Genomic DNA, 25623 nt, shown 5'->3' with positions numbered 1-25623 from the left:
CGGGACTGGGGCTGCGGCGCGGGCGCGTTTCGGGAGGCCGCTCCAGGCAGCCCTGGAGCCCGGTATTTCGGCGCTGCACGGGGTGACAAACAGAGTTTCCATGGAAATACAGCGAGACGGTAAATACACCCCGCGCTCGCCGGTGCTTACGGGATGCTCTCAGTTCCTCACCCGGCGCTCGGGGCACGGCGTTGTTCAAAGGTGAAACGCGCTGCGAGTCTCGGGGCATAGCGAGGTGCGAGCGCAGACTGGCAACGCTGATCAGAGCTCCCCTCGCTTCGGCTGGAGCGGAGCTCCCGAGGTTTTTGTCCGTGCTGCTCAAATGCCCTTCAATTTTTATTTTAGAACAGGTGGAAGACGATGGACTTCCCTCAAACAGTTTTTCTTACCGAGCTGAGTTCTGTTCTTATAGAGCAAAATATCTGAAGGGTGGTTTTAATTTTATCTGAACAATCAATGGGAAAGCAGGGCATTTTCTTACTTGAGCAATAGTTTAAAGCCTAAAAATTGTTTGGTATGTCATAGTAGAAAGCATGGAAAGACAAACTCTGCTATTCTCACCAGCTGTTATCTTCTAGCACAAGAAGAGTCGTTGATCATAGTCCTATTACAGAGCTACGGGAGAACTCAGTGACATGCAGGTCCTTGGGAGCACAAGTGGCAGAATCCGACAAAGAAATGTAATGACGTTCCCATTTGCCAAGGTGCTACTTTGACAGCTGATATTAACACAGCACTGCAGAAAAGCTGTGGGTATAATTAGCCTGTGAAAGACTGTACCGCACAAAGACTAAATAACTAGATCAATCATATTGTAAAATAACCTTTCTAAAGTCCAGGTAGGTTCCTTATTTAACTTGGGTATTGGGAAAATACTCATGGGGAGATCCAGGAACAAATCATCTTCAGCAGATGAGCTCAGGATGGCAAAGAAGATTTCATCCTATCTTCTTTTGAAGATTTCATCCCATCTTCTTTTGCCTGCTTCTGCATAATTCACCACCCACTGCTGGTGAATCACTGCATGTGCAAGTGGAGCACAGGGAGCTGCCGGGTGGAAGTGACGTGCCAATCCATCTCATCGTATTAACACAACTCCCCTGTTAGTCACAACGGAGAACAGAATTAATCCTTTTCAGGCCTGAGCAGCTGTTCTTAGCATTTTTGACCATCTTCCCACCTAACACTGATGGTTTTGAAGCCTTTCACACAAATTTTTGACCTATAGATAGAAACCCACTATGGCTCTAACACATGATGGGGGCGATTTAGACTTTCCCTACTTCTCTTGTTCTAGGGCAGCTTCCCACATTGCTGGCCCCACTGCTTGAAGTGGAAGGTATCTCCTGGAAAAAATGAAGTTTTTAAGACACTACATCTTTCTATGGAAACTGCTGGCTACAGAAGACTGATATTGTCTTTAAAAAGAAATCTAAATTTGCTGGCAGAGTCCAGTGGGAAATTAAAGTTTCTTACACTGCACAAGTGTGATTTATGTGGGATGCCATTGTACCTTCATAAAGGTACAAACAGCCTGCCATCCGGTTAAGCCATTTCTAAGCTCACCTAGTACAGTTTCCCAAGGAGCCTCCAGAAAATATGTGCTTCTTAGCAGGAGCAGTCAGTAAGACGAGTATTCCTTCCTCAAAGCAATTCTCTCTAAGAATAAAATATTGTATTTTTTTGTTGGTTATCTTATTTCAAGAGGGTTCATCAGCCAGTAATGTATTGGCAGGTGTGAGATTGTTTGTTTGTTTATTTTATTCCCCACAGACCTCTAAATAATGCCAGATTTTTCTCAACTGTATCTGTACATTTCACCCCTGATACCTGCACACATCAGAGACAATTACAATTCAGACCATTATAATTTTTTCCTTTTCACTGTTTGTGTACCTCTGTCTTGCCAGTAACACCACTGAATAATGAAATCAGTAATCTAGAGATAGAAAAGGTATGGCCATTAGAGGTATCAAGTATCAGGAGTGACAGCAGATCATAGTACAAGTTTCCTAGAAACAAGCTACCATAGGGTTGTGAAAACTGTAGAGGAGTCTTCAAGGAAGTAAGAGATGGTGATGAAAGATGCCTCTTCTGGAGGAGATGGGGAAAAATGAGGCATTAGAGAGAGAAGGCTGGGATTCCTGAGTCAGAAGGACACAAAAGAAAATACAAGGGAAAACTCTGTGTCTATATGAATACAAATTAGTTTTGTCATATTTCTTACAGCAGTACCAAATGTATTTTTCTTTTGGGAGAATCATTCCAATATCTAAGAGAATTTAGCCTCTAAAGGCAAACTGGGAGATATGAAATCTCAAAGCTCTAATGGAAATCTGTAAGAACTGGTAAGTGCCACAAAACCAAAGGTCTAAAGTAATTAACATCCAATTCCACAGCATGCAGTCAACCATCAAAGTTTGCCATGGGACAAAGTCTAATGTTATCGGAAAATCTGCTAACAATGGAGCACCTATCCATGGGCAAAACAGTGTAAGTGGTAGGACATAGCTACTACAGAATCTGAGAGATTTTGTGAGATACATAAAAGCATTTGTGTTGGTTAAAATCCTTCACCAGGCCACTTCATGCCCAGAAAAATTCTAATAAAACACTATTAAAAATACCACTAATGTCTGGCTTCTTCCATCCCTTCCACAGATTCTTAGCTTGCATAAGGCAGCAATCCTCAGACTTCTGGGAAGGCAGCAATGGTTGAGATGTCTTTGTAATGAGAGCAGGACACCTGATGGTTAGCTAATAAAATGCTTCCAAGGGTGAGCCTATAATTAGTAAGATTTGTTTCCTAATGTGTCATCACATTTTTTTGGCTGGTGTTATACACATTGACCTGTCTGGATGTTCATGTGTGGGGCTTATTTCTGCTTCATCTGAAGCCAGATGAGTCCTTGTGTATGAGTATACAGGAGTTTGAATCCTGAATGGATGCAGTAGGGTGGCCATAGCAGAAGATGTGACTTAGTATTTTTGCCAGGTGGACATAATTTAGGTTATAGCTCAAGCAGCCTTTAAGCAATATTTCATGTGATCAGGATAGATTTACACTAGTCAGCTTGTCTGTATTGTTGAAGACGGAGCTGTAGCAGCAAGACTGTCAGCAGAGATAAACAACATAATCACTCATGCGGCTTTTTTGGGTTTGTGACATTAGCAGTCAAATGAAGTGTTGTTATGTTTGGTGTCAAATGCAGTTATGTCAGAATAAACATTTCTTCAGCCAAAGAGAGAATTTGCTGCAATTCAAATTATGCTCAACAGCAAAAGGCCTATTAAGGCTACTGATGACAGAATTTTGCCCCAACAACCGTAAGTTCCCTTATCTTTGAACAGAGTAATGTGAAATGCAAGTATTTAAATGGCAATGATGTTCATTATTAGAATATAAAAACAATAAAAAATAAAGTTTAAAAACCCTTCAGAAAGTGTTTCCATTCATTTCCATAGTGGTGACTTCAGTTTGTTTTGTACAGAGCAGAAGGCACAAATGACCTTCCTGGTGTTCTTTCACTTACTAGATTTTAAGTTTTAAGGAGGGATTGCATTGCCTGAACACATGACAAGACAGTGCAATGAAAGCAACAGCCTCACTTTATGAAATCTTTTCTATTTTTGAGTTTTGCAGTGAGAAAGAATTTTAATGGATTTATGTCTTGGTCTATTTTTTCTACATATTTTTAAAAAAAATGTCTCGTTCCCTTCTCAATGCTTTTGCTTCAAAACATTTCAGTATCCTTTTACTCAGACTGTTCTATTTCCTTTGTTGAAATACTTGTTCATTGTACTTACCCTCTTTTTGCAATGTCATGCCTTCATACAAACAAACAAACATACGGACACAAACAGTCTTCCAATCCAGGGTGCCTTTGACGTACTGAAAAATTTATTCCCTGGAAGAGGATAATCTTTAACACAATGGCTGTCTCCCTACTCCAGTGTTCTCATGTCCTGACGGTCACCATCAGTAAAATAAGAGTTATGAGGAATTATCTGACATCTTTGTGAGCTTGGAGCTGCAGATAGAGACATTGTTGTTGAGACTGGAGATGCACAGAATAGCCAGGACCTGCTAATGCCTGATTTTCCTACAGTGCATATCTGAGACTCAAAATGTGTTTTATATGGCTATAATGGAAAGTTTGGAAAGACTCAGTATCTGTTTATTAGAGTGATTATATTTTAGTGTTGACATGTATTAGTGCTCACATGTATGTGAAATGCTCCAGAGAAGACTGATACAGCTCCGCCTGATTTAGTCATCTGAGGTGGGCACACAACAGTATGGTGAAGCAGAATGCTTGTAGCAAGGCTGGGGTTATAGCATGTGTGCACATATTTATATTTATATTTATATTTATATTTATATTTATATTTATATTTATATTTATATTTATATTTATATTTATATTTATATTTATATTNATTTATATTTATATTTATATTTATATTTATATTTATATTTATATTTATATTTATATTTATATTTATATTTATATTTATATTTATATGTGTGTGTATTTATGTATATATAAATATACATATACATATATACATATATGTAGCAAGCAAATTTTTGAAAGATTCAGGGACCGAGGCAGTCCCTTTCCATTGCTTCACTGCACTGTTCAAAGCCTGACCTTGCATCTGTCTGCAGTGGGAATAATCCTATGAATATTTGTTGTTATCACTGTGAGTTCAGGTCACTGAGTGACACATAGGCTCTATCTTTGATCTTTTATAGGTAATTTTTATATTTGCATGGTGTAACAGAGGCATTGTGAGAAACAGAGGTTTGCTTTTCCCATGTTTATGCAATGTTTGAAATTTGTGTGTGTATTAACCATTAAAAAGTTTGAAATTTGTGTATGTATTAACCATTAAAAAGTGAAGTATTATGAATCACTTCATTTGTGACTGAAAGGGAGATCTTCATGACTAATGACAAAATGGAGAAGAAAGATGATCATACGTATCTGAAAATTCAGAAATTTCTGAATAATTGGCATTTTGCTAGGATAGTAAATGAACGACTCTGGTACATTATTGAAATCTAAATCTCAAATAGGATAGTGAGAAACAAAGGCAAAATTCCCAGCTCCCTTCATGCCTGCCTTCCCAACATCACTCTTGCCCCCCAACAGCTCTATATTCCCACCCCTCTGAGTGGTGCAGGGGGACAGGGAATGGGGGTTCTGGTCAGTTCATCATCCTTTGTCTCTGCCACTCCTCCCTCCTCACGATGTTCCCCTGCTCCAGCATGGGTCCTTCCCATGGGTTGCAGTCCTTCAGGAACAGACTGCTCCTGTGGACCACAGCAAGGATATCTGCTCCACCATATGCAGGCCCTGCATAGGCTGCAGGGGAGCAACTTGTGTCACCATGGTTCTCACCACAGGCAGCAGGGTGGGAAACTCTGCTCTGGCCAGCAGTGGGTCCATTTTGGTCAGATGTTCTGTTCAACATGGGTGTTGTCTTCTCAAAGAAGCCACCCTTGCAGCTCTCCAGCTTGCCACATAAACTCAAGTCTCCTATTCTGAACTGGTCTTAAAAATGTATCTCTGCCTTGGATACCTGTTGGCAGAGTACAACAATTCTGTATCACAGAATTCTGAATGCCTATTTTTATTTTTTTAATAGCTGATTTGACCATATGGGTGAGAACATTACAGGGAAGTAGTGGGAACATCCTGGCATAACAAAAAAGGCTTTTTCTCTGCCTAGCAATAGCCTATTGCCCTTAAAAATATCTTTATTGGACAACTCTCTTTTTCTGTAGTGTGGGTGAATCATTCCACATCCATAGCAATGAGAGGTCTCAGTTATACATGTTCAAAAGTGTCACTGCTTCAGACAGAAATATGCTCTTTATGAGACCTTCAGCTTGGATCCCTGCCTGAGCATACCTACTTTTGCTTTGCTCAACTACAGACACATGCCAATGACCCACATAGGACTGTAGTTCTTGAGAGATATTATATACAGCCTGCACTTTCCTTCTGGCTTCTGCTCTTAAAATGTCAGCAGCACCACAGCTATTAGTTTATAGCAACCTTGCAGTGTGCCTGCAGTTTTCTCTTGTACATCGAGGACTGCAATTACAATGCAGTTGAGCTGAGCTCCTATAAATATAGTGTAAACATCAGCCTTACTCTGGGTTCCCAACTCTTCCTGTGCGGCTCCTTCTACCCAAAAAAATGTTGCAAGCATTGACGCTGTGCAACTAATTTTTTAGTTATAATTAACCTAGTTTCTCAATTGAGAGTTATTCATGACACAATTGTGTTGCCATATAATAGATACATGCCTGAGGGTAAGAATATAAGAGCATGCAGCTCCTTACACAAGAAAATTCAGCCTGGAACCTTGGACGAACTTGAGAACTTCTGTTTTCCAGGAAATATAAACTCCTGTTATAGTCTACAGGTCTTTGTAAAGGCATTTTCAAAGTATTGTTTACGTTTATCTGGGTAACTTCTCACAGACTTCCCAACTTACTGTGTCTTTTATGCCCATTGAAGTAGATCAGGGCAGTGCTTTTTGTGAGACAGCAAGGTGTTTCAGCAACTTGGCAATTTTTATTGGCCCAGTCATAGCTATTCATGATAAACGCAGACCAGAAGCTACTGGTTTAAAAAGCCAAACTCAAACTTCGTAACTTGCTCCGTGTGCTTAAAATCTCTTCCTCGTCCCCTTTCCAACAGTTTCTGTTTCCATCTTTAGTTTGACCACAAGATGGCAATAACTTGCAGACAAAATGAAACAGACCGATTTGAAACTGTCTCCCTCCCTGAGCTTTTCCCTGCGCTCTGCCCCCAGCCCCCCTCTTTTGTTTCAATATTTAATTGCATGTCTTTCGGAATTACTAGGCAACCCACCCCCAGCTGTGCAGTTTAAAGGTGATGTGCTTGCAGTGTGATTTTCAGGATCTACTCCGTAGAGCACCATCATGTGATACTGGGGTAAGGTGGAGTTCAGCTTTAAGGGGGAGTCTCCAGCCTTCCTCACCAATCTTTAGGATCTGACTGGAGAAATACCAAAGGATTCTTCTCCTTTCCCTGCTCCTTCTCTGTCCAGCTCCCTGGGCCAGCCCCTGAGCAGACCAAAGACGGGCAGAGCAGTTGCAAGGTGAGTTTCCCCCGTAGTTGCTTTTCCATGGCTCTGGGTGGTTGTGTGCCAGCTTAGGCTGGTGTTTGCTTGCTGTCTTAGGTGCAGGTGACAAAATCCAAGGGAGGGTTAGGCTCCAGGTAGAACTTCTGAGCAGCTGGATAAACCGTCAGCTTGGGCTGAGAGCATTTTGTTCTTGCTTTTGAACAGCTCTGATAGTTTTACTTTGCATTTCCATTCACCTCACAGCACGTTATTTCACCCCTTTTGTCTGTGCTAAACTTTTGACCAAAATCTCTCACAGTGTGCTTGGCAGGGGAAAACAATCACCCAGAGAGATCTGCAGAGCTATGGGCTCTCCCCACGCCAAGCCATCTCTCAGAGTGGGGAGGGATCTCTTTCCTGATTTGGGAGCTGAGGAGCTTTAGGAGACAAGGAACAGTGCAGCTGTCCGAGAGATTGAACTTCATGCCCCTTTGTTGTCTGGTCCATTTTGCAGAAGGACTCCTTGTCACTGGACAGCAGTGCTGTGTTTCTGGGCTGGTTCCTAGATAAGCTCTTGCACACCTCAGAGGGGTTGCATCTCTGCTATGGGAAAGAAGAGGGAATAAGGAGCAGTAGCATTTTCTGGTTTTGAGTTTGATATTTAATAAATAAGCAAGATCAGAGCTTGGCTAAGGGAGTAGAAAAACCCAGAGCATGAAACACCGGACACCTTATTGCTGGGGGCAGTTTGGTCCCGGCTGGTGAAAGAACCTGCTCAGTTCCCTCCTTGCAGGACATGGCTCCTTGCCTGCTCTTGCCATCATTCCATCAAGTCACAGGGCTGGAGTGCCCACCTCATGCTGTACAAGTGGTGGTGGAGTTCATGATTAAATCTAGATGTTCAGACTGTGATAAAGTTACACTGTGGGAATTGAGGATCCCTGGCTTTCCACCTCAGCCACACACTTTCCATTTGGGTAAAATAGCTACTCTGGCTGTGACAGAAGTGATTCTTCAAGAGATCTTGGGGGTAAAAATTTCTTTGCTGGACCCTGAAACAGATTTGGTGGACTAGATCTGATAAATTTAGTTAGCAAAGGCAGAATGTCTGAGAGATAATAGTCAGGAGTGTACCTAGACAGCTTGAAAATCAGAGTAGTCAAACCTCAGAGAAGCCTTGTGTCTGAAATCGTTGCTGTTAACTCTCACAGTAAAATGTCACTCAGAGGCAAGCTACATTGCCTGTCACAGTTTCACGTAGCCTTGTGGTGATTAGAAAGAGGCAGCAGGGCCAGCTGGGGTTAGCTCCTGACAGCAGCGAGAAGGCATGGCATTGGCATGGTCATCCTTTGGCTGACCCTTGGGAGGAGCTGGAGCTGCAAGCCCAGCCCTCACACGCCCCTAGGGAGGAGGCAGCCCCAGCTCTGGTGTCCAGCATGTGGCTGGTTAAAAGGGTGTCTGTCACCAGTGAGAGACAAAGACAATTCTTCAGAGACTTAGATGGCACAGAGATTTATATCGAGTATCATTAGGGAACAAAAGCTCACCTATTCAGGGTAACTTCTAATGAAGTACATTTTAGTGGGCAATGTTTTTACAGCTTTTGTGGTAAATGCCATATGAAGTTGCGTTTGAAACCCACTTGTGTGAATTTCAAGTGGCATTACTTTCGTTACCACAACCTAAGGTTCACTAACGATAAATTACCACAACCTAAGGTCCACTAACAGTAAATTTAGCTCGTGGGAGTGGGCAGAGAGAAAGTTCCAGATTCAGTGCAGAATGCAGTGCCACTAATGATGCCCAGATTCAGTGGCACTAATGGCAAGTTGAATTAAAGGTGTGTCAGGTTATCGATTGCTTTTTAATTGTTTATCAATTAATTGGATTTTATTTTTTAATTTGCCTTCTGAACACATATACTTGAGTTTCAGATTTTTAAAATCCAAGGTCTTGCAAAGAGGGGTTACTTAAGCTGCCTGTTTTCCTTGCATGGTTAAAGAAATTTCATGCGGTGTTTAAAATTTGCTGATTTTTGTCTTATGCTTGTATTCTTCTTTCTTTGCTGCACAGCCCTGCTAGTTAAGATTAAGGTGTTCAGAGTTCCTGATTTGCCTTTGACTCAGTGCCAATGCTGCTCAGGGCACTTGGCCGCTCAACATCAAGTGTATGTGCTACGGAAAAAAAAGAAAGAAAAAAAGCAGCAGTTGAGTCATTTTTCCACGCGTCACATTAGTCAGATGGGCTTTCCCCCCCCTCCTCTTGTGATGCCTGGGTATAATTTCACTTAGAGCAGTTTGAGAAAGCAGACGTTTTCAGACTAAACTTGTGCAAAGGAGATGTAAAGCACAAAGCGGAGGCTACGCTGGTGTGAGGCTGAAATCGCTTCCCGGCTCGCTCTTTGGTGCGGCTGGTGCGGGCGGGCAGGGGCCGGGCGGGGCTGGTGTCCCCGCTCGCCGTGCTGCTGTCCCCGCAGCCGCGGGACACGGGCACCGTGCCCGGCCGTCACCGCCCTGCTGCTTCCCTTCTCCCCAGGTGCTGCGGGGGACATGCGGCGCTGAGGAGCGGGCTCGGCCCGGCCTCCGCCGCGGGGCTCATGGGCGCCTTCTGAAGCCGGAGCGGTCTGGATGAAGGCGGCGGCGGGAACAACATGAATACCTCGGTTCTCGCCCCGCTGGGAAATATTTCCGGTCACCTGAATTTTTCGGAGATGAACTCGCAGATCTTGCAGTTTGAGGACGAAGATTGCCACGTGCCTTTGGCCATGGTCTTCACTTTGGCCTTGGCATATGGGACTGTGATAATTCTGGGAGTCTCTGGGAATCTGGCCTTGATCGTCATTATTTTAAAACAAAAGGAGATGCGCAATGTTACCAACATCCTCATTGTCAACCTGTCGTTTTCTGATCTCCTAGTGACCATCATGTGTCTTCCCTTTACCTTTGTGTACACTCTAATGGACCACTGGATTTTTGGGGAGGCCATGTGCAAGCTGAACCCTTTTGTGCAATGTGCCTCCATCACCGTCTCGGTCTTTTCTCTAGTCCTCATTGCCATTGAGCGCCATCAGCTGATCATCAATCCCCGCGGCTGGAGGCCGAACAACAGACATGCCTACATGGGGATTGCTGCCATATGGATTTTAGCCACAGCTTCCTCCTTGCCTTTCCTGATCTACCACGTATTAACAGATGAGCCCTTCAGAAATGTAACCTTCGATGAATATAAGGACAAATATGTGTGCTTAGACCTGTTCCCCTTGGACACTGCCAGGCTGTCTTATACCACAACGCTTTTGGTGATTCAGTACTTTGGACCACTTTGTTTTATATTTATTTGCTACCTGAAGGTAAGATAGAATCCTCTTGCAATACATACTTCTTTCTATCTGATGGTTGTTTAGCCTTGCAAAGATGACAGCGCTAGGTTAATTTATCCCATGTGTTTCTCTCTTTGTTGAATTTCCTGCAGATATACATTCGGTTAAAAAAAAGGAACAACATGATGGACAAGATGAGAGACAGTAAGTACAGATCCTCTGAAACCAAAAGGATCAACATCATGCTGATATCAATAGTGGTCGCATTTGCAGTTTGCTGGCTGCCTCTTACCATCTTCAATATCGTGTTTGATTGGAATCATGAAATACTGCCTGTTGCTACCTGCAGCCACAACCTGTTGTTCCTGATTTGCCACCTCACTGCCATGATCTCCACCTGTGTGAATCCCATCTTCTACGGGTTTCTTAATAAGAACTTCCAGAGGGACCTGCAGTTTTTTTTTCATTTTTGTCATTTCCACTCCCGTGAGGAGGATTATGAGACTATAGCCATGTCCACCATGCACACAGATGTTTCAAAAACCTCTTTAAAGCAGGCGAGCCCCGTCACATTTAAAAAAATAAATAGCGATGACGATGAAAAAATATAAAGAGGTAATAAAAATGCTACACCAAACTGCAAGAAGTGTGATTGCAGGTGAAGTGTGTCCAAGGACAAGCACAATTACATAACAAGTACAAAAGGGTAATGTTTTTCTTCCTTTACCAAGGAACTTTGATTGTTGTTACTTTGAAATTTTGCGCTGTGCATTCTTGCCCCTTTTACTGCTTTAATGTTCACAGAAGTTATATCTGAATTTTATTATGAGACATAGTCAGACCTGCTACTGCCTATGGTTTTCATCAGCCGTTTTTGTTCTGTTTTCTTTGTACAGTTCTGCACTTCAGCACAAAGGTTTACTTATTGATTTTTTTTTTTTTCAAATCTGTAGTTTTCAGGAGTGTCCATTTATGACCATTAGAAACAATGTGAACCACAGGGACACTGTCATTACAGAGGATATCCATCAAAGAATAAAATTAGGAAATTCTGATTTGAAGAGGATTTTTTTTTTTAATTCATCTTTTGATCGACATTAAAATCCTGTGAAATCAGTGTAGGTATGCAAAAAAAGAATTATGTGAAAACTGTAGAATATGTTTAAATGGGGACATACAGTTGTCTCATTCAAAGAGGCAATTTAGACTGTAATCACTTAGTTTCAAAGACAGGATTAAGAAAGAAATTCTGTTCTCATTTACAAGAATAAAACCCTACAGTAATTCCACAGAGCACAATGGGATAACTGATGCTTCAGCACAGAAAATGAAAACATAAATGGGGCTTCAGTCCCAAATGATTACAGCTGGTTTTAATAACACAGGCTTTTTAATTTAAAAAATCCAAACCCCATTTTCATCTGGCATCACTGACAGGAGTTACTGTTACTGGGATGAAATGCACCATCTGTTCCGAGCTTGTGAACCATGTAAATTCTCCTTGAGATCTATGTCCAGGATCTAGAGGGAGATGGGACTGTTTGCTGCCTGGACAAGGTGCAATTCCATCCTCACAGGTGACAGAGAAATTCAGGTCTGGCATTAAAAAAGTAAGACTGAGCTACCTCAGTCTTTTCATCGTAATTAGTGTTGATCTATATAAATTATGTATAGTGTCATAATACTTTGTGTTCAGATGCAACGGCATAAAGCTGGATAATCTCCAAGACAAAAGGATGATTTAATCAAGACCTGCAAAATTTAAAAGAAGGATATGAATGTAGTTAGGGTATAATTGGTATGTTTAGCTTCCAAACTCACAGTTCCCACAGTTGGTTGAAGTATGGAAACTTTTGCCAAATATACACAATAGACCTCTGTTACTGCTTAAAATGTATATCCTCTAATGACACAAAATATGGCCAGATCCCAGTTGAGGGAAACCATATAACTTGACTGCTGTAAATGAAATTACAGCAATATCAGCCAGCTGAGGTTCTGTGTCATGAAGTGTACTTTGCTATATCATCAATGTCTTTTTGAATAATCAGCTTTTTAAAATACAATACGGACCCTACTTTCTTTCAGCAAGGTCACTTTAAATCATTCTGGCAGACAAGAGGGTCTTTAAAATGGATATTAATGTAAATGCAACATAAATGGAAAACTGATGGGATATATTTCTAAGCAAAAACATCTCAGGATGTTATGGTGAATTTAATATGCTCTAAATTTGACACAGATAAATGCCTAAGAAACTAAAATTGTTTGGGTTGCCAGTATTTAAAAGTGAAACACCGTGCCTTGTGCTGTCTTATAACTAGTGTAGAATATTGAAGTAACAATGTGTTCTTGTGCATTATGATTCCATGTATTTCTCTACTGGAAGATAATTTTATTTAGAAGGAGTTTTCTGTGCTTGAGAACAGAGGCAGAATGTAGAAAATGAATTATAAGATAGAAAGGTCTTTCAGAGCTTTGGCCTTTCGTATTTTATGAGATTTCCTTTTTCTTTGTTCTTTTCCATGGAATGTGTAGTTAGTAACTTGACAAGGGTTTCCCAAAATTATTTCTCTCTCACTTTGCAACAACTTTCATATTTCAAAGGGTGTGTATCTTCACAATGAGATGCAATGTACAAAAACAGCCATGGGGATTTTTATTAAGAATGTCACAGTGGGTTTTCCCCATTACAAAAGTCACTGTGAAATTTATGGCTTTTTTCCTCTTCTGTTTGTTTTTTTCGGTGGGGGGGTGGTGGTGGGTTATTTTATTTTTTTTTTTTTTTAAAGCACTTTTCTTTCAATGTAGTGCAAAAAGAAAATTTACTCAATTGAGAAACTTTCCAGTTACTTTGCTGGAAATTTTTGACCAAGGTGAATTAGGTGCTTATACGGAGTAGGTGTGGAGGAACTTCAGAGGAGCCTGCTGGTGCTCAGGGACCTGAACCAGGTGTGTCCTAAGGTTTGGAGGTCTCCAGTGGGATATCAGCGTAATTCTTCCTATGTCAGTATTTCTCGTGCTTGAGGTACAGTCTCAAATCGTGCAGCCTGTCTGACACTGTGTCATACTATCTCCTGAGAATGCATGTTGGGTGTTTTTTTTCCCACCAGCACCTGATAAACAGAGCTAACTGCAGATGGGAACATTGCTCCTGCTCATCCTTGTTAAGCTCAGGAGCACCTTTTTCCTCTGCACTGCTGTCCTAGGATCAGGCTTCTTATGTTTCCCTGATTCCCTGCAAGAAGCCTTTCTGAGGCTCTGCTAAGGATGCAGGTTAGTGCTTTGTTACACGAATAGCACAGGGCACACTGCCTGTAATGACAGTGGAAATGAACACAGTGTAGTAGAGACTGTTCTGCAGGAAAATGCATTTGGAGAATTTCAGAGGCAAAATCATGGCTCCTCTGAAGAATTTGTTATGAGGATAGAGATAAAAGTAGTCTCTCTGAGGTGCTGACCTAACATCTGCAGGGCGTAGCTCAGATCTACTGAGAGCAGTATTTTTGTCTTTGGTTTCATGACTTTATGCTGGAGCTCTCCAAAGCTTTCCCCTCCCAACAGCCAGCTACAGTGCTGATGCTCCTTTTCATTTTCAGAGTTCCAACATGGCTTGTCCTCTATATGCTAAATTTCTTTACAGGATAAGATGACAGATTTCGTGTTTCACTATAATTTTTCAATCATTCTGGATTGATATTTATTTCTTCTACGTGCTGTTTTGTCAAACGTCCCACACTTCAGCATATGTTGATTTCTGTCTCAAAGCCTGAAGATCCCTTTTATTCTTTCCGGCTTGTAGAAAAGTTTTACTGACAGAAAAACAGAACAGTGAGTGATCTATAATGTATCTTATTATTTATGTGTCATACATTCCATGTAAAATCTCCAGCCTTAAATGACAAATGTAACTATTTAATAACCATCAGTATTTTCTTTATTTGTCAGTTGTTTTAGCATCTTAAATGTCACTTTGATTGGCCACAAACATTTAACCTTTCTGCATAATCTAAAATAAACCAGCATATTTGTATATCATGTTAATAAATGTCTGTGTTCCCAGTTTGCTCTTTTTTTAAAAAAAATGGTTTTGTCATTGTTACTATGTATAGTAGTTCACAACTTCCACATCAACATTGAAAAAGGATAATAAGAAAGGAAGCGATTGACAATAAAACCTACCTTTTGTAGGCTAGGAGAGAACTAGAAATTAAAAAATATGTATCTATATTTATATAATCTACCCTGCCTTTATGACCACATAAAGAGAAAAGATTAAAACTAGGAAAAGAAATCAACATGACAGAAGTCCCAAGGGACTCAAGCCGATGCTGACTGCATCTCATCACTGATGAAGGTGTGAAGAGCTGAAGGCTCATATAGTCTGACTCTGTGGTCTTGCACTACAGTACCAGCTTTTATTAATGGATCCTAAAGGAGAAATTTGATGCTGATTCATATTCAGACTGTGAATCAGTATATGTTTCAATCTAGGCCTGTATATCAATTTCTCATTTTGACCTCAGTGAAATGTTCTCAGATCAATGAAACTGAGAATTTTCTTACACCATTTACCTAGGCATTCTACTGAATAAGACTGCTTTGCTGGCTGGCATCTCACACTTCTTCCTAAAAATCAGATTTTGGATATTAGCTTTTTACAGAAATAAGTTAATGGCAGATAGTTGTTTGGCTTTTTTTTTTTTTTTTTTTTTTTTGGATTCTTCTCTGGATTTTTTTCTCTGGCCCTTATCATGCTTCAGTTTAGAGCTTTCCTTCCTACTTCTTTGTATCAAAGAATTTACCAAAGCAGTGCATAGAGAATGAAGAAAATAAGGAGATTTTCTATCTTCTCATTTTTAAAGAATACAAAACAGTAGGAAACATGAGCTTAAATAACATCTTTGTCTGCAAGAGATTAAATTCATTCAGTTGAGTGGAAAGGGGAGAGGAATAATAATCAAATTATAGATTTTGTTGACTGTCATTTCTCAGTTGAAGGATATATACAGCTCCAAGATCTACCATGCCTTCTTCATTCTTGTGTTCCTTAAAATGTGGTCTCTGCTGACTTATTACTAATTAGCCAAGTCATTACTAAAGTTGATGTGACAGAAAATTTTTCTATATAGGTTTTGCAGAATTTCAAATGCTTGAGTATAACATATAAGATGAAAAAATGTGATCAGCTTTGCCTCTAACGCTTTAATTAACCTATGGTCAGAAATTACTTCTATACAGTATTTCTGCCCATGCATAACAGTGTTATTGGTCTGATTGAAGTTGATACTTCAGACATTCAGGAATGCATTCACAAAGACAAACTTCAGCTTTCTTTCCTACGCTCCTCCAGCAGCAAGCCAAGGGCACCCACTTCTGCACTACTCTGGTGCTGTGTACTACCAAGATGTCTTTCCCTGGGTTGTCCATACAGCTGCAGAGTGCCAACACTGCCTGCTGACTACTGCCTCCCTTCCTCCATCCTCCATGCTGCTTCTGCTCTCACTTTGTATTCCATCCCCTTGCTGGCTGCTTTCTGAGGAAGCTGTGGGAATTTGTACTCTGATTTTGTAAAGTGCCTGAGTAAATGATAAAATTCAACTCTATTTAGGACAGTGCTTTAAATAGTTTCTTTCATTAAAATTATCTTCCGGCAAGTGTCTCATAGGCAAGTTTCTCAAAATTTAGAAGTACATCATTTACAAAGCCTGTGTAGGAAATACATCCATACAGAATATCCAGCTTGTTGCAGCAAAACCGACAGTGCACACTGCCTTATGTTTTCCAAATAGCTGAATTGATGATCTCGTTATTTATCTGGTCAGGCCTAGCTGCAAAAATTTTCCCCAGGTGAAAACAAGATTGAAAGTAATGTACAGAAGATGCTCTGCATGGTTAACTAACTTGCTACAAATTATGCAACATTTCAGATATACAGGGAAATAGAGTTTGGAAGAGAGACAAAAAGCAAAAGTTCTAGATGAAGTCTTGATGCCTTCTGTCAGAAACAAAAAGACTCAAATGGAGAATCAGACATTTATTTATTTTGGGAGACCAACAGTTGACAGGTAAATGTGAGCAAAGTGGTGGTCAAATAATTATGTATGATAAACAGGTTCTCTTCTCCCATTTCCAGAAAAAGAATATGGACCTTTATAAATTACTCTGAAAATATATATTTTTAATACTTTTTACCTTGGATTAATCTAAATTGCTTTTTGAAACAAAGGAAATGAAATGGTTTTGGCACAATCGAAAAATAACAGCTTTTCATCCCACCCACCCAGTGCACGGGAGTCCATTTGCATCTTCTGCACAATGTGGAGAAGGTTTGTTTATGGCAGGAGGAGTAACCTGATCAACAAAGCCCTCCTTGTCTCTCTTGGCTCATATCCACACTGATATTGTGCTGCTGTTTTTCCTTCTGCAACCTTTCCCCCTGCCCCAGTCTCTTCCAAGCTATGGAACTCTCCCAAGTTTTTATTATGCTGTTTATGTTGTTTCTTAATAAAAGCTGTCTGTGAAAACATGCCCTTGAAAGATCCTGTTCAATGTGTACTTGAACATATGGGTGAGGGGCCATATAGAGCTTGTAGAAATGTGACTGGCAATGTGAAGATATTTCAGGCAACAGAGAAATTGAAAATGTACTTGTTGCATACTGTTAGCCCTTTTCATTTAAAGCTGTTTTTATAATTTTAGTTCATGTAATCTAAATGTCAGCTTAGTTTACACATCTAGAGGAAACTTCCTCTTGGTGATCAGCCACCAGAGACATCCAGCAAGAGGACACCCTGGGTAACCCACTTTGTATCCTTACTTAGCCTCTCACTTGCCCATAAGCTTATCATTGTTTGTGCTATACTTGAAGATATATATGGAAAAGTCTTCACTTCTTTCTCTTGAAGACTAGTAAAAGTTGTATAATTAAGAGATATAAGAGACAGGACTGGATTACCTTTTCTGATCTTTATTTTCATTATTATTACGATGGCTGTAAAGTTTGAGGCTCTTCAATTAAGCTTTGACTTACTGTCAGTTTGGGCACGGTGGTGCCCCAACCACCTGGATGGCAGTCACCATGCTGATTTGCCTGTACCCACAGGTGCTGAAGTAGAAGCCTTAAAGCCTCACTTAAAACTCTGAAGGGTTAACAAAAAGCCTCCCATTGACTTCAGAGAGCTTTGGGTGAGGTACTTGTTTCAAGTGACACTAAGGTGCAATACCTGTCTGAACACCTGCATTTGTCCAAGGGACAAATTAAAAAGATATCTTCAGCTGGTTCTTACAGTATAGTTATCCTCTTAAGTTCTTCTGTGAGTTTTACTCTGATGTATTTTCTTGACACAATTACGAGTTAAATGTGTCTGCTGAGCTGCCTGGCTTACTGATTTAAACCAATTTGCTTCACAGAAAATTGAAGAGGGTACTAGCAATTCATCACTAGCAAAAGTGTGGGCTTTTTTTTTTTTTTTTCTCTGATGATGATGATGATGATAATGATGATTACTACTACTGCTGCTTTTTTCACTTTATAAAAAAATCAACCCCAAAAAAGATCACTAACAGGCAGACTGTATAGGTTAGTTCACATTTGAAATTCACTTCAGGCAGTAAGGAATCTCAGCCTGCAGCACAGGCTGTGCATTTACCTGGTAGAGGTGCACACTTAGCAGGAACATAAGCAATCATGAATAAAACCACTGCAAGCTGTTGCTTAAAAACAAGTATCTTCAGAATTAGATAAGGGCACATTTAGGTCAATATACAGAAATTTGAATTCAAATATTAATGGTTTTTGTAGTGGAATTTATACATTCAGATAACCAAGTGACTTCATGAAATTATAAAACCTGAGCCTGGTCTCATTCATATTAGACAAATGCTGCAGGAACATCTCTGATATTGTTCAGAAGTTTATGGTATGGATGAAGCAGGTAAATTTAATCAATCTCTGAAGTTGTCAGGTTTGTTTTTTAGACTCATAGATTTTATCTTCCCTAGGATAACATAAGGAATTTTATCTTCCCTAGGGTAACATAAGGAAATGAAATACCTTGGCTTTCGAATTCCTTGATGATTTTCACTCAGTCCTGAAAGATTTGCTGAAGCTTTCTCAGAGGGAAATGGTATTGGATAAGCTGAGTACCTGTTATTTAAGTAGGGTTGTTCTTTAAAGCAGGACATAGGTATTATAGGTGTTAGCATCTGTTAGTCTTAAATTCTACACAGTAGAATATAAATATATACGGTTACTATCATTTATAGAAGCACATTAAAATTCTGACTCAAAGTGAATTTTATAAATTTTCATAAAACCCTTAACATTTAGCAGTTCTTATGTTTAGGCCATGTTGGTAGAATAAACAAACCAAGCAGTACTGACTGTGGTATTTGTTTTAGCAAGAGAGTTTTGGTTTCTCTGCTCCTGGGATGCTGTCCGAGGATCAGCACCTGCATGGGAGACATGGGATATACCTCACTAAGTGAGGCAAAGGTATCTTTGCCAGCAGGATATCTGACTTCCTCAGAATGGCTTTAAATTGGGAGTGATGTGAAATGAAGACCATTGCCAGCAGCCTGTGAGAGGGTGAGGGACAGAGCTGTCTAGCAAAGGGCCTAGAGTGGTGTGAGTGAAGGCAAACACAGAAACCACAATAAGGAGCTTAAATGACCTTAGGCATTTTCAAGAATCAAGGAAGAGCCTACAAGACATCCATTTGGGAAAAATTCCCTGATCCTTTCTGGGAAATGACATGTCCAAGTGTCTCTGAAGTGCCTGTACACAAATGGGTGCAGCATGGGAAATAAATGTGAGTAAGCAGAGAAATGCATGGGATTGCAGGGTTATGGTCTTGTTGGCACCATGGCAAGGTAGTGGGATGGCTCCCATAACTGCAATAATGCAGTGGAGGGATACAGGCCCTTTAGGAAGGACCCTTCAGGACAGGAAACCAATGGGCGGGAGTTTCCCTTTAGGGGACCCTTTTGGGAGAGAGCAGTTAGAGTATATGGAGCCCTTCTGAAGATGGATGAGGAGCCAGCTGAGAACTTAGGGGAGAGGATTAAACGACAAACCAGTATGGATGACACTGCAGGGAGTGTCTGCTACAGGCTGCCTGCTCAGGGAAGCAGGAGATGATGCTAGAAGAAGCCTCGTGTTCACAGACAGGCCCTGATCCTTGTGGTGGACTTTAACCACCTTGATAACTGCAGGGCATTCAGAAATCCAGGAAGTTCCTAGAAACCACTGATAAAAAATTCCTGATAGAGATGACAGTGAAATCAGTGAGAAGACCTGATAGGCCTCATACTTACAAATAAGGGAGAGCTTGTCAGGGATGTGAAGACTGAAGGTTTCAGTGACAGTGGAGTTTAGATGCCCAAAAGAATGGAGTGAGGCAAACAGCAAGATCACAGCCATGAACATTAGGAAAGCAGATTTTGGCCTCTTCATGGATCTTCCTGAGAAAGTCCCAGAGGATAAGGCTATGGAAAGAAGAGGGGATCAGGCTGGCTGTTTGATATTCAAAGATCATCTCTTCAAAGCTCAAGAACAGTCCATCCCAATGAGCAGAGGGTTAAGCAACGATACCACAAGGCCTGCATGAATGAACAAGAAGCTCCTAGAAAAACTCAACCATGAAAAGCAAACATACAGAGGGGGGAAAAAAGTGATAGGTAACAGGAGAGGAACATAGAAACAATTCTTGAGGATGCAATGATAGGATTAGGAAGGGCAAAGCTCAACAGTAGTTGAGTCTGGTGAGGGGACAAGGCAACAAGAAAGGCAGCAGGATGGGCTTCTGTAAGTCCATAAGCAGCAAAAGGAAGAGTAGGGAATAGGGGAGTCTGCTGCTAGTGGGGTAAGGGCCCAGTCTCACAGGACATTGAAGAGGCTGAGGTATCAAATGCTTTCTTTCCTTCATCTTCATTAGTATGACCAGCCTTCAGAAATCCCAGGACCTGCAGAGAAGAAGGAAAGGCAAGAACAAGACATACCCTTGGCAGAAGAGGATCAGATTGGGGAATACTTAAACTACTTGACATAAATAAATCCTATGGACCTGAATGCAGCCTTGCTTCACAGTTATTGAACAACAGATCCTGAAAACTACTGATCTTGAAAACCATTTCCAGGTTCATGAAGGACAGGAAGGTGATGAGGGGTAGTCAGCATGGGTTCTTAAATGGAAAGTCATACTTAACCAACCTGATAGCCTTCTATGATTATGTTACCAAGCAAACTGCTGGCAGGGTATATGGGAGAGCAGTGGATATTGTCTACCTGGACTTCAGTAAGTTCATATTTAAGTTTGAACAGCAGCCCTGGTCTCTGAAAAAATGTTTTTACTTTGCAAATGTTTCAACACTAACACACTGTCATGTATTGCTCTTATTAATCCATTAAGATCCAAGTAACCTTTCTTACAGAAGTATTGCCAATTACTTCACTGTTGACCAAATTTGGTGTAATAAGCTTTTAGAGAGACCTTTTAAGCTATGTTTGAGTTATACCAGCACTGACTATAACAATAGCTTGGTGCAGTTGTACTCTTACAAGTTTGGGGAAGATTGGGAACTATGCAGGTAAAAGCATTTTTATCAATGCCCAAGCAAGGAAAATAATGGAAGAGCCACACTTGCCTACTACATTTGGCAGCAGCCATCCAGCCACGTTATCAATACAGAGGGCAACAAGTGTGCTCTTAGGTCTGAGCTAGGCAGTGCAACATGGGAAGGAGGACCATGGGGCTCTGCAGTTATGGAACACAACCAAGAGCTGTGGTAATGCACTTTTAGTCTCTATGGAAATATGAGGGGAGAGTTGAGGCAAATTTGGTGGGTTGAAAACAGGCCATGGATACACAGAATCTGAATATTAAAGATTTCAGTATTTAGAATAACCTGTAGTAGGAAATGTATGATAATTATCAGTTCCTAGTCTAAGCTTTAGTACATGTGTTTGTCAAAGTTTGTGTTTGGGGCATTTTTATTTTTTAAATAAAACAGAATTATTTGAATAGTAAAATCCAGTTTAGCATGGTTCCTGTGTTAGAGAGACAACTTGTTATTGAAAGTGCTGACTGTACAAATTATTTTCAGCTCTAAAGCTGGATGAATTTGAAAGAGTTCTGATTGCTCTAAAATACTTTGCTTACTAGGTATGATACTTTTTTTAGAAAAAGCCACAAGTGATGAAGCAATGCTTCTGATGAGGATATATGCTGTGCTACTAGTTTTAAATTAAAGACACAAGTGTTATCCATACTTTTTTTAGCTAAAAATTGTCCTATCACACATGGTATTACAATTTGATTTCTTGAATGGTTTTCTTAGAAATGCTTGTACTGTACAAATACAGTGCAATGCTTGTACTGTACAGTGTGCTGTACTGTTTGTACAATGACTGTGAATACAGTTAGGCAAAAAAAAAAAAAAAAAAAAAAAAGAACCATACAAAACCTCTCTGCCCAGAACATACATTTTTATATGATTTCTTAAACCATACCCTCTCTTTATCAAACACTACTTCAATGTGTTTATAGTTCAGGGTAGCACATGGACAGTTTTGCTGCCTTAAAAATCTCACTGAGAGTTTCTACCATTATTGACCTAATCTGAAAGCTGTGCTGATTTTTCAGTGCTTTCTGGAAGCAGATCCCTGCTACCAGGAGTATTTAATTACACCTCAAACTATTCTGCTACTGTGCCCTATAGTTAGCCAGAATTAAAGATCAGGTGAAGCTGAAGAAGATTAGACAGAAACTGAGAGAAACATGTTCTTTATGCAATGCTATTTAAAAACACCTTTCATACAGTCCTATTTCCAGAACAACAGGAAGACAAGTTCCAAATGAGCCTGGCTTTAAGAAGCTCAGTTCTTTAAGTTCCTTTAAGTGTTCTGTTTCAGCTCTTTACACTGACCTCCTGTATTTGCATTGCAAGCAGCCACTGCTGGGACCATGGCAATGACAATCACACAGACCTCTTGTAGGTACGGTACAGGATTAAGCAATCCCTCTCCCCACCTTTCTCTCTTCCCACACCTATGCATCACAAGCACGCATCAGATCAAAAGGTAAGCTAAGATGTGGCATAGATCCAGCTTAAGAACAATAAACCTCACAATAAAGAAGGGATTTGAATGGGGGAATTGGTCCCATTTGTCAGCTGGTTACACAAACACTTGTTCTGGTGTGAAGGCAGAGGTTGGTGGGAGGAATGAGTGAATGTCTAAAGATGGGAATGCACAGTGCTTTGGAATCCACGTAAATATATTAGTCAAACTGCATCCTAACTTTTTAATAGGGAAAATACTTCTTATTGCATCAGTGCTAGCTCTGGCCTGCTATGAGGTTAGCTATTTTGGGTGGCCCCCATTGTGTGAGCTGCTGGATTTGCCAAACAAAAAGGCTTGGTTGGACTTTGTCTAGAGCCCGAGTACTTGCTGCTTTAAAGGAGCCTTCTCTTGTTTTAGGATTTAAGCTTTGCATTCTGACAACCATTTTTGCTTTTCCATATAGAAACACCTTTCATACACCTTTCATATGCTGTAGAAGCTGTTACCTCTTTTCCAAGAAATATAATAATCATGGAAGCATGCATTCCCTAGTAAACTCTACAACCATGTGCAGTGATCCATGGTGTGAGTCTTTGGATTCCAAAACCTGGTATTTATGTGTAGTTTTTTTCTTTTCTTCACCTGGAAACTGTGTGGAAGAGACAGATTGTTGCAGGGCTACATCCAATGAGAAAAGAAAGAGTTACACAATTGAGTCAAAACCGAATTTGAGAAACTCCTGTGGTCAAGATTCTGTTGATTCTATGTTTCTATGACTAGCAATGTCACTAGCCCTGATATTTGAGCTTTCTCCAAGCTTATCCTGGTATGCCAGTAGGTTCAAACTGTCTTATTAAAATCAATCACTTTTACCACCAATTACTGTGTTGAATCACTGTGAACTTCAATTTCGAACTCACTTTCAAAGTTTTAACTTAGAAGGAATTGCCTTGATTCAGCTAAGCTTGATTTATGAAATCATATATGACTCAGCCTGTATCCTCCCTTGTAAAGTGCTCAGAGACTGTGATATGTGATACTCATAAAATGAGAGAGCTTATTTACTGTGTTCACTGAAGCTTGTTTGCGTCAAATATTTACGTTTGAACAGCAGCATTTTTTGAAAGAGAGAAACAGTAACCAAGATCTGAAACGTAAAATTGTTTCAACTGATGTTCAGTCCAGTCCCTAAGATATAGATATGCACTTTCTATTAATATCCAGTCTGGAGATCTTTTAACTGAATGTATTAGCACATAATTGCAAGGACATATATCTGGTTTACACATTACAACTTTTGCATATAAATATGTAATAAATGCATATAAACTCATTGTTAGACATATTGGAAAGATTACTTCAAATAAAGTGACTCAATTAAAAATCTAGAAGTTTTTAGAATACTGTAACTTCTTGACTTTTGCAAACTTTCACAGTAAAATAGAATTTGATTTTGACATAGTATATTCTGTCACATTTCTAAAAGAAAATGGCTATAGCCTGCTATTTTGACTAACAGCTTTTTTCTCAGTACCTTCACATTCATAAGATGGATAGAAAATCTAGGAGATCAAAATGGAGTTACTCTCTGGGCTCCCTATGAATTTTGCCAGAGGAAAGGGTAGTAGAAGGTGATGATTTTCGTTTATGTTCCAGGCCTATTGGTATTTTGTTAACACTGGCGTATTCCTGGGTGTTCTCATTTTATTCTGTGGCGTTTGTTTCATGATTTTCCTTCTGCTCTGTTCTTTTTTAAAAGTATATTACTCTTTCTGGCCAGCCCTTCAGATGATTTTAACAGCTCTCTCACATAAAACATGCAAAGAGCTTGATGACCTGTTTTCTAAAATCTGAGTTTCATTACAGTCATGGAAGGTAACTGTGTCAGAATCATACAGTATATGAAATGAACCAAACACACTATAACATAACTTTTTAATAGAAGAAATTGATTGTCATCACTAGCCATTCATATCATAGTCTTAGGTTTTTCTCTGCTGATCCCCTTTGGCAGGTTGTTGCACTCGGTGCCATGGTCTAGTTGTGGTGTCAGGGCTGGGCTGGACTCAGTGATCTTGGAGGTCTCTTCCAACCTCATCATTCTGTTGAATTCTGCTGTTGAATTTATGATTTGTGATGCTGGGAGTTCTAAATGTAACACGAGGTTGCATTTGATCGACTCTGTATTAAATATCAAGGCCTTGCTGTGAGGCATGTAGAAATCCATAGAAAACAACTTTCATTGCAATATAATACGTGAATTCTTTACTGCGTTGAACATGCATGGAGCTGCTGCATATGAGAAAATGCTATGCATTTTCTTGTGTCCTGATTATTTCAGAAAACCTGCTCAGAATTTTGCTACCCCCCTTCAATGACAATTAGTGCACAGCCCTGCAGACTCCTGGATTCAGGGTTTTGGAAGAAATCTTCGGTTGCCTTCCCCTAGACAAAACTGGGAAGCTGGGAAGGATGAATCTGCTGAGAAAGATAAGAGATAATTCCAACTGCTGAAAAAGCTGCTTAAGAGACTCAAAGGTCTTTCTAACTTGCAGAATTTTATATGTATATTTATATGTGATGTAATGGACAGAACAGTTCTCCAAGGACAGGGTATCTATACAGATAGCCTGCCTTTGAAGTAAAGGCTTTTTTGGAAAATCTTTCTTCATGAGCCTGAAGGAAACACTTTTATATCCAAGTAAGATGAGTAAGGTCAATCTGCCAGGGTAAGTGCTCAACCCATGAAGTCCCATTACAACAAATCTGTCCAAAAAGGTAAAGAAAATCAAAATTTAATGAAGGTGGAAAACAATAAGTAGCTGGTAGAGCACTGAGGATAAAAAAATTAGCTTTGCCAACAAAGTTACTGATTTAGTGCCAATGTTCTTTTTGACTATGGTTTAGAGAGAGAAACAACATTTGCATCTATCTCCCTCTAAGCACCAGATTGCTAAGAGAGGCAACAAAGCTTGCAAATGCTTTGGTAAAGTTCCAGTGTGGTGAATGGATGAGGAAAATGTGTAATAGCTTCACTGAACACTGAAATTAGAGTTGAAATAACAGTATATCTTTTTTTTTTTTTTTTTTCTGAGATCAAAAAGAGAAGTTAATTCAAGAAAATACATAGTTT

General features: G+C 40.0%; 2 protein-coding genes across 2 annotated transcripts in view; one reads left to right on the top strand and one right to left on the bottom strand.

Annotated features, from left to right (window-relative positions):
• NPY5R (neuropeptide Y receptor Y5) overlaps nucleotides 1-1963 on the bottom strand; it is an 8822-nt gene extending 6859 nt beyond the window's left edge. The window contains exon 1 of the mRNA XM_015623567.3: nucleotides 172-1963. The gene's annotated coding sequence lies outside the window, so the exon portion shown is untranslated. The remainder of the gene's footprint in view (nucleotides 1-171) is intronic.
• Nucleotides 1964-6968: 5005 nt separating this feature from the next.
• On the top strand, nucleotides 6969-16955 carry NPY1R (neuropeptide Y receptor Y1). The gene is made up of 3 exons (XM_015625900.3): nucleotides 6969-7143; nucleotides 9643-10456; nucleotides 10579-16955. The coding sequence occupies exons 2-3, from the start codon at nucleotides 9758-9760 to the stop codon at nucleotides 11035-11037; spliced, it is 1158 nt and encodes a 385-aa protein (XP_015481386.1). The 5' UTR covers nucleotides 6969-7143; nucleotides 9643-9757; the 3' UTR covers nucleotides 11038-16955.
• The last annotated feature ends 8668 nt before the right edge of the window (nucleotides 16956-25623 follow it).

This window comes from Parus major, chromosome 4, assembly GCF_001522545.3.
Source record: "Parus major isolate Abel chromosome 4, Parus_major1.1, whole genome shotgun sequence".
In the NCBI taxonomy this organism is placed as follows: Eukaryota; Metazoa; Chordata; class Aves; order Passeriformes; family Paridae; genus Parus; species Parus major.
Note: the sequence above shows the minus strand (reverse complement) of the source record. Positions and strands in the feature narration are given on the sequence as shown.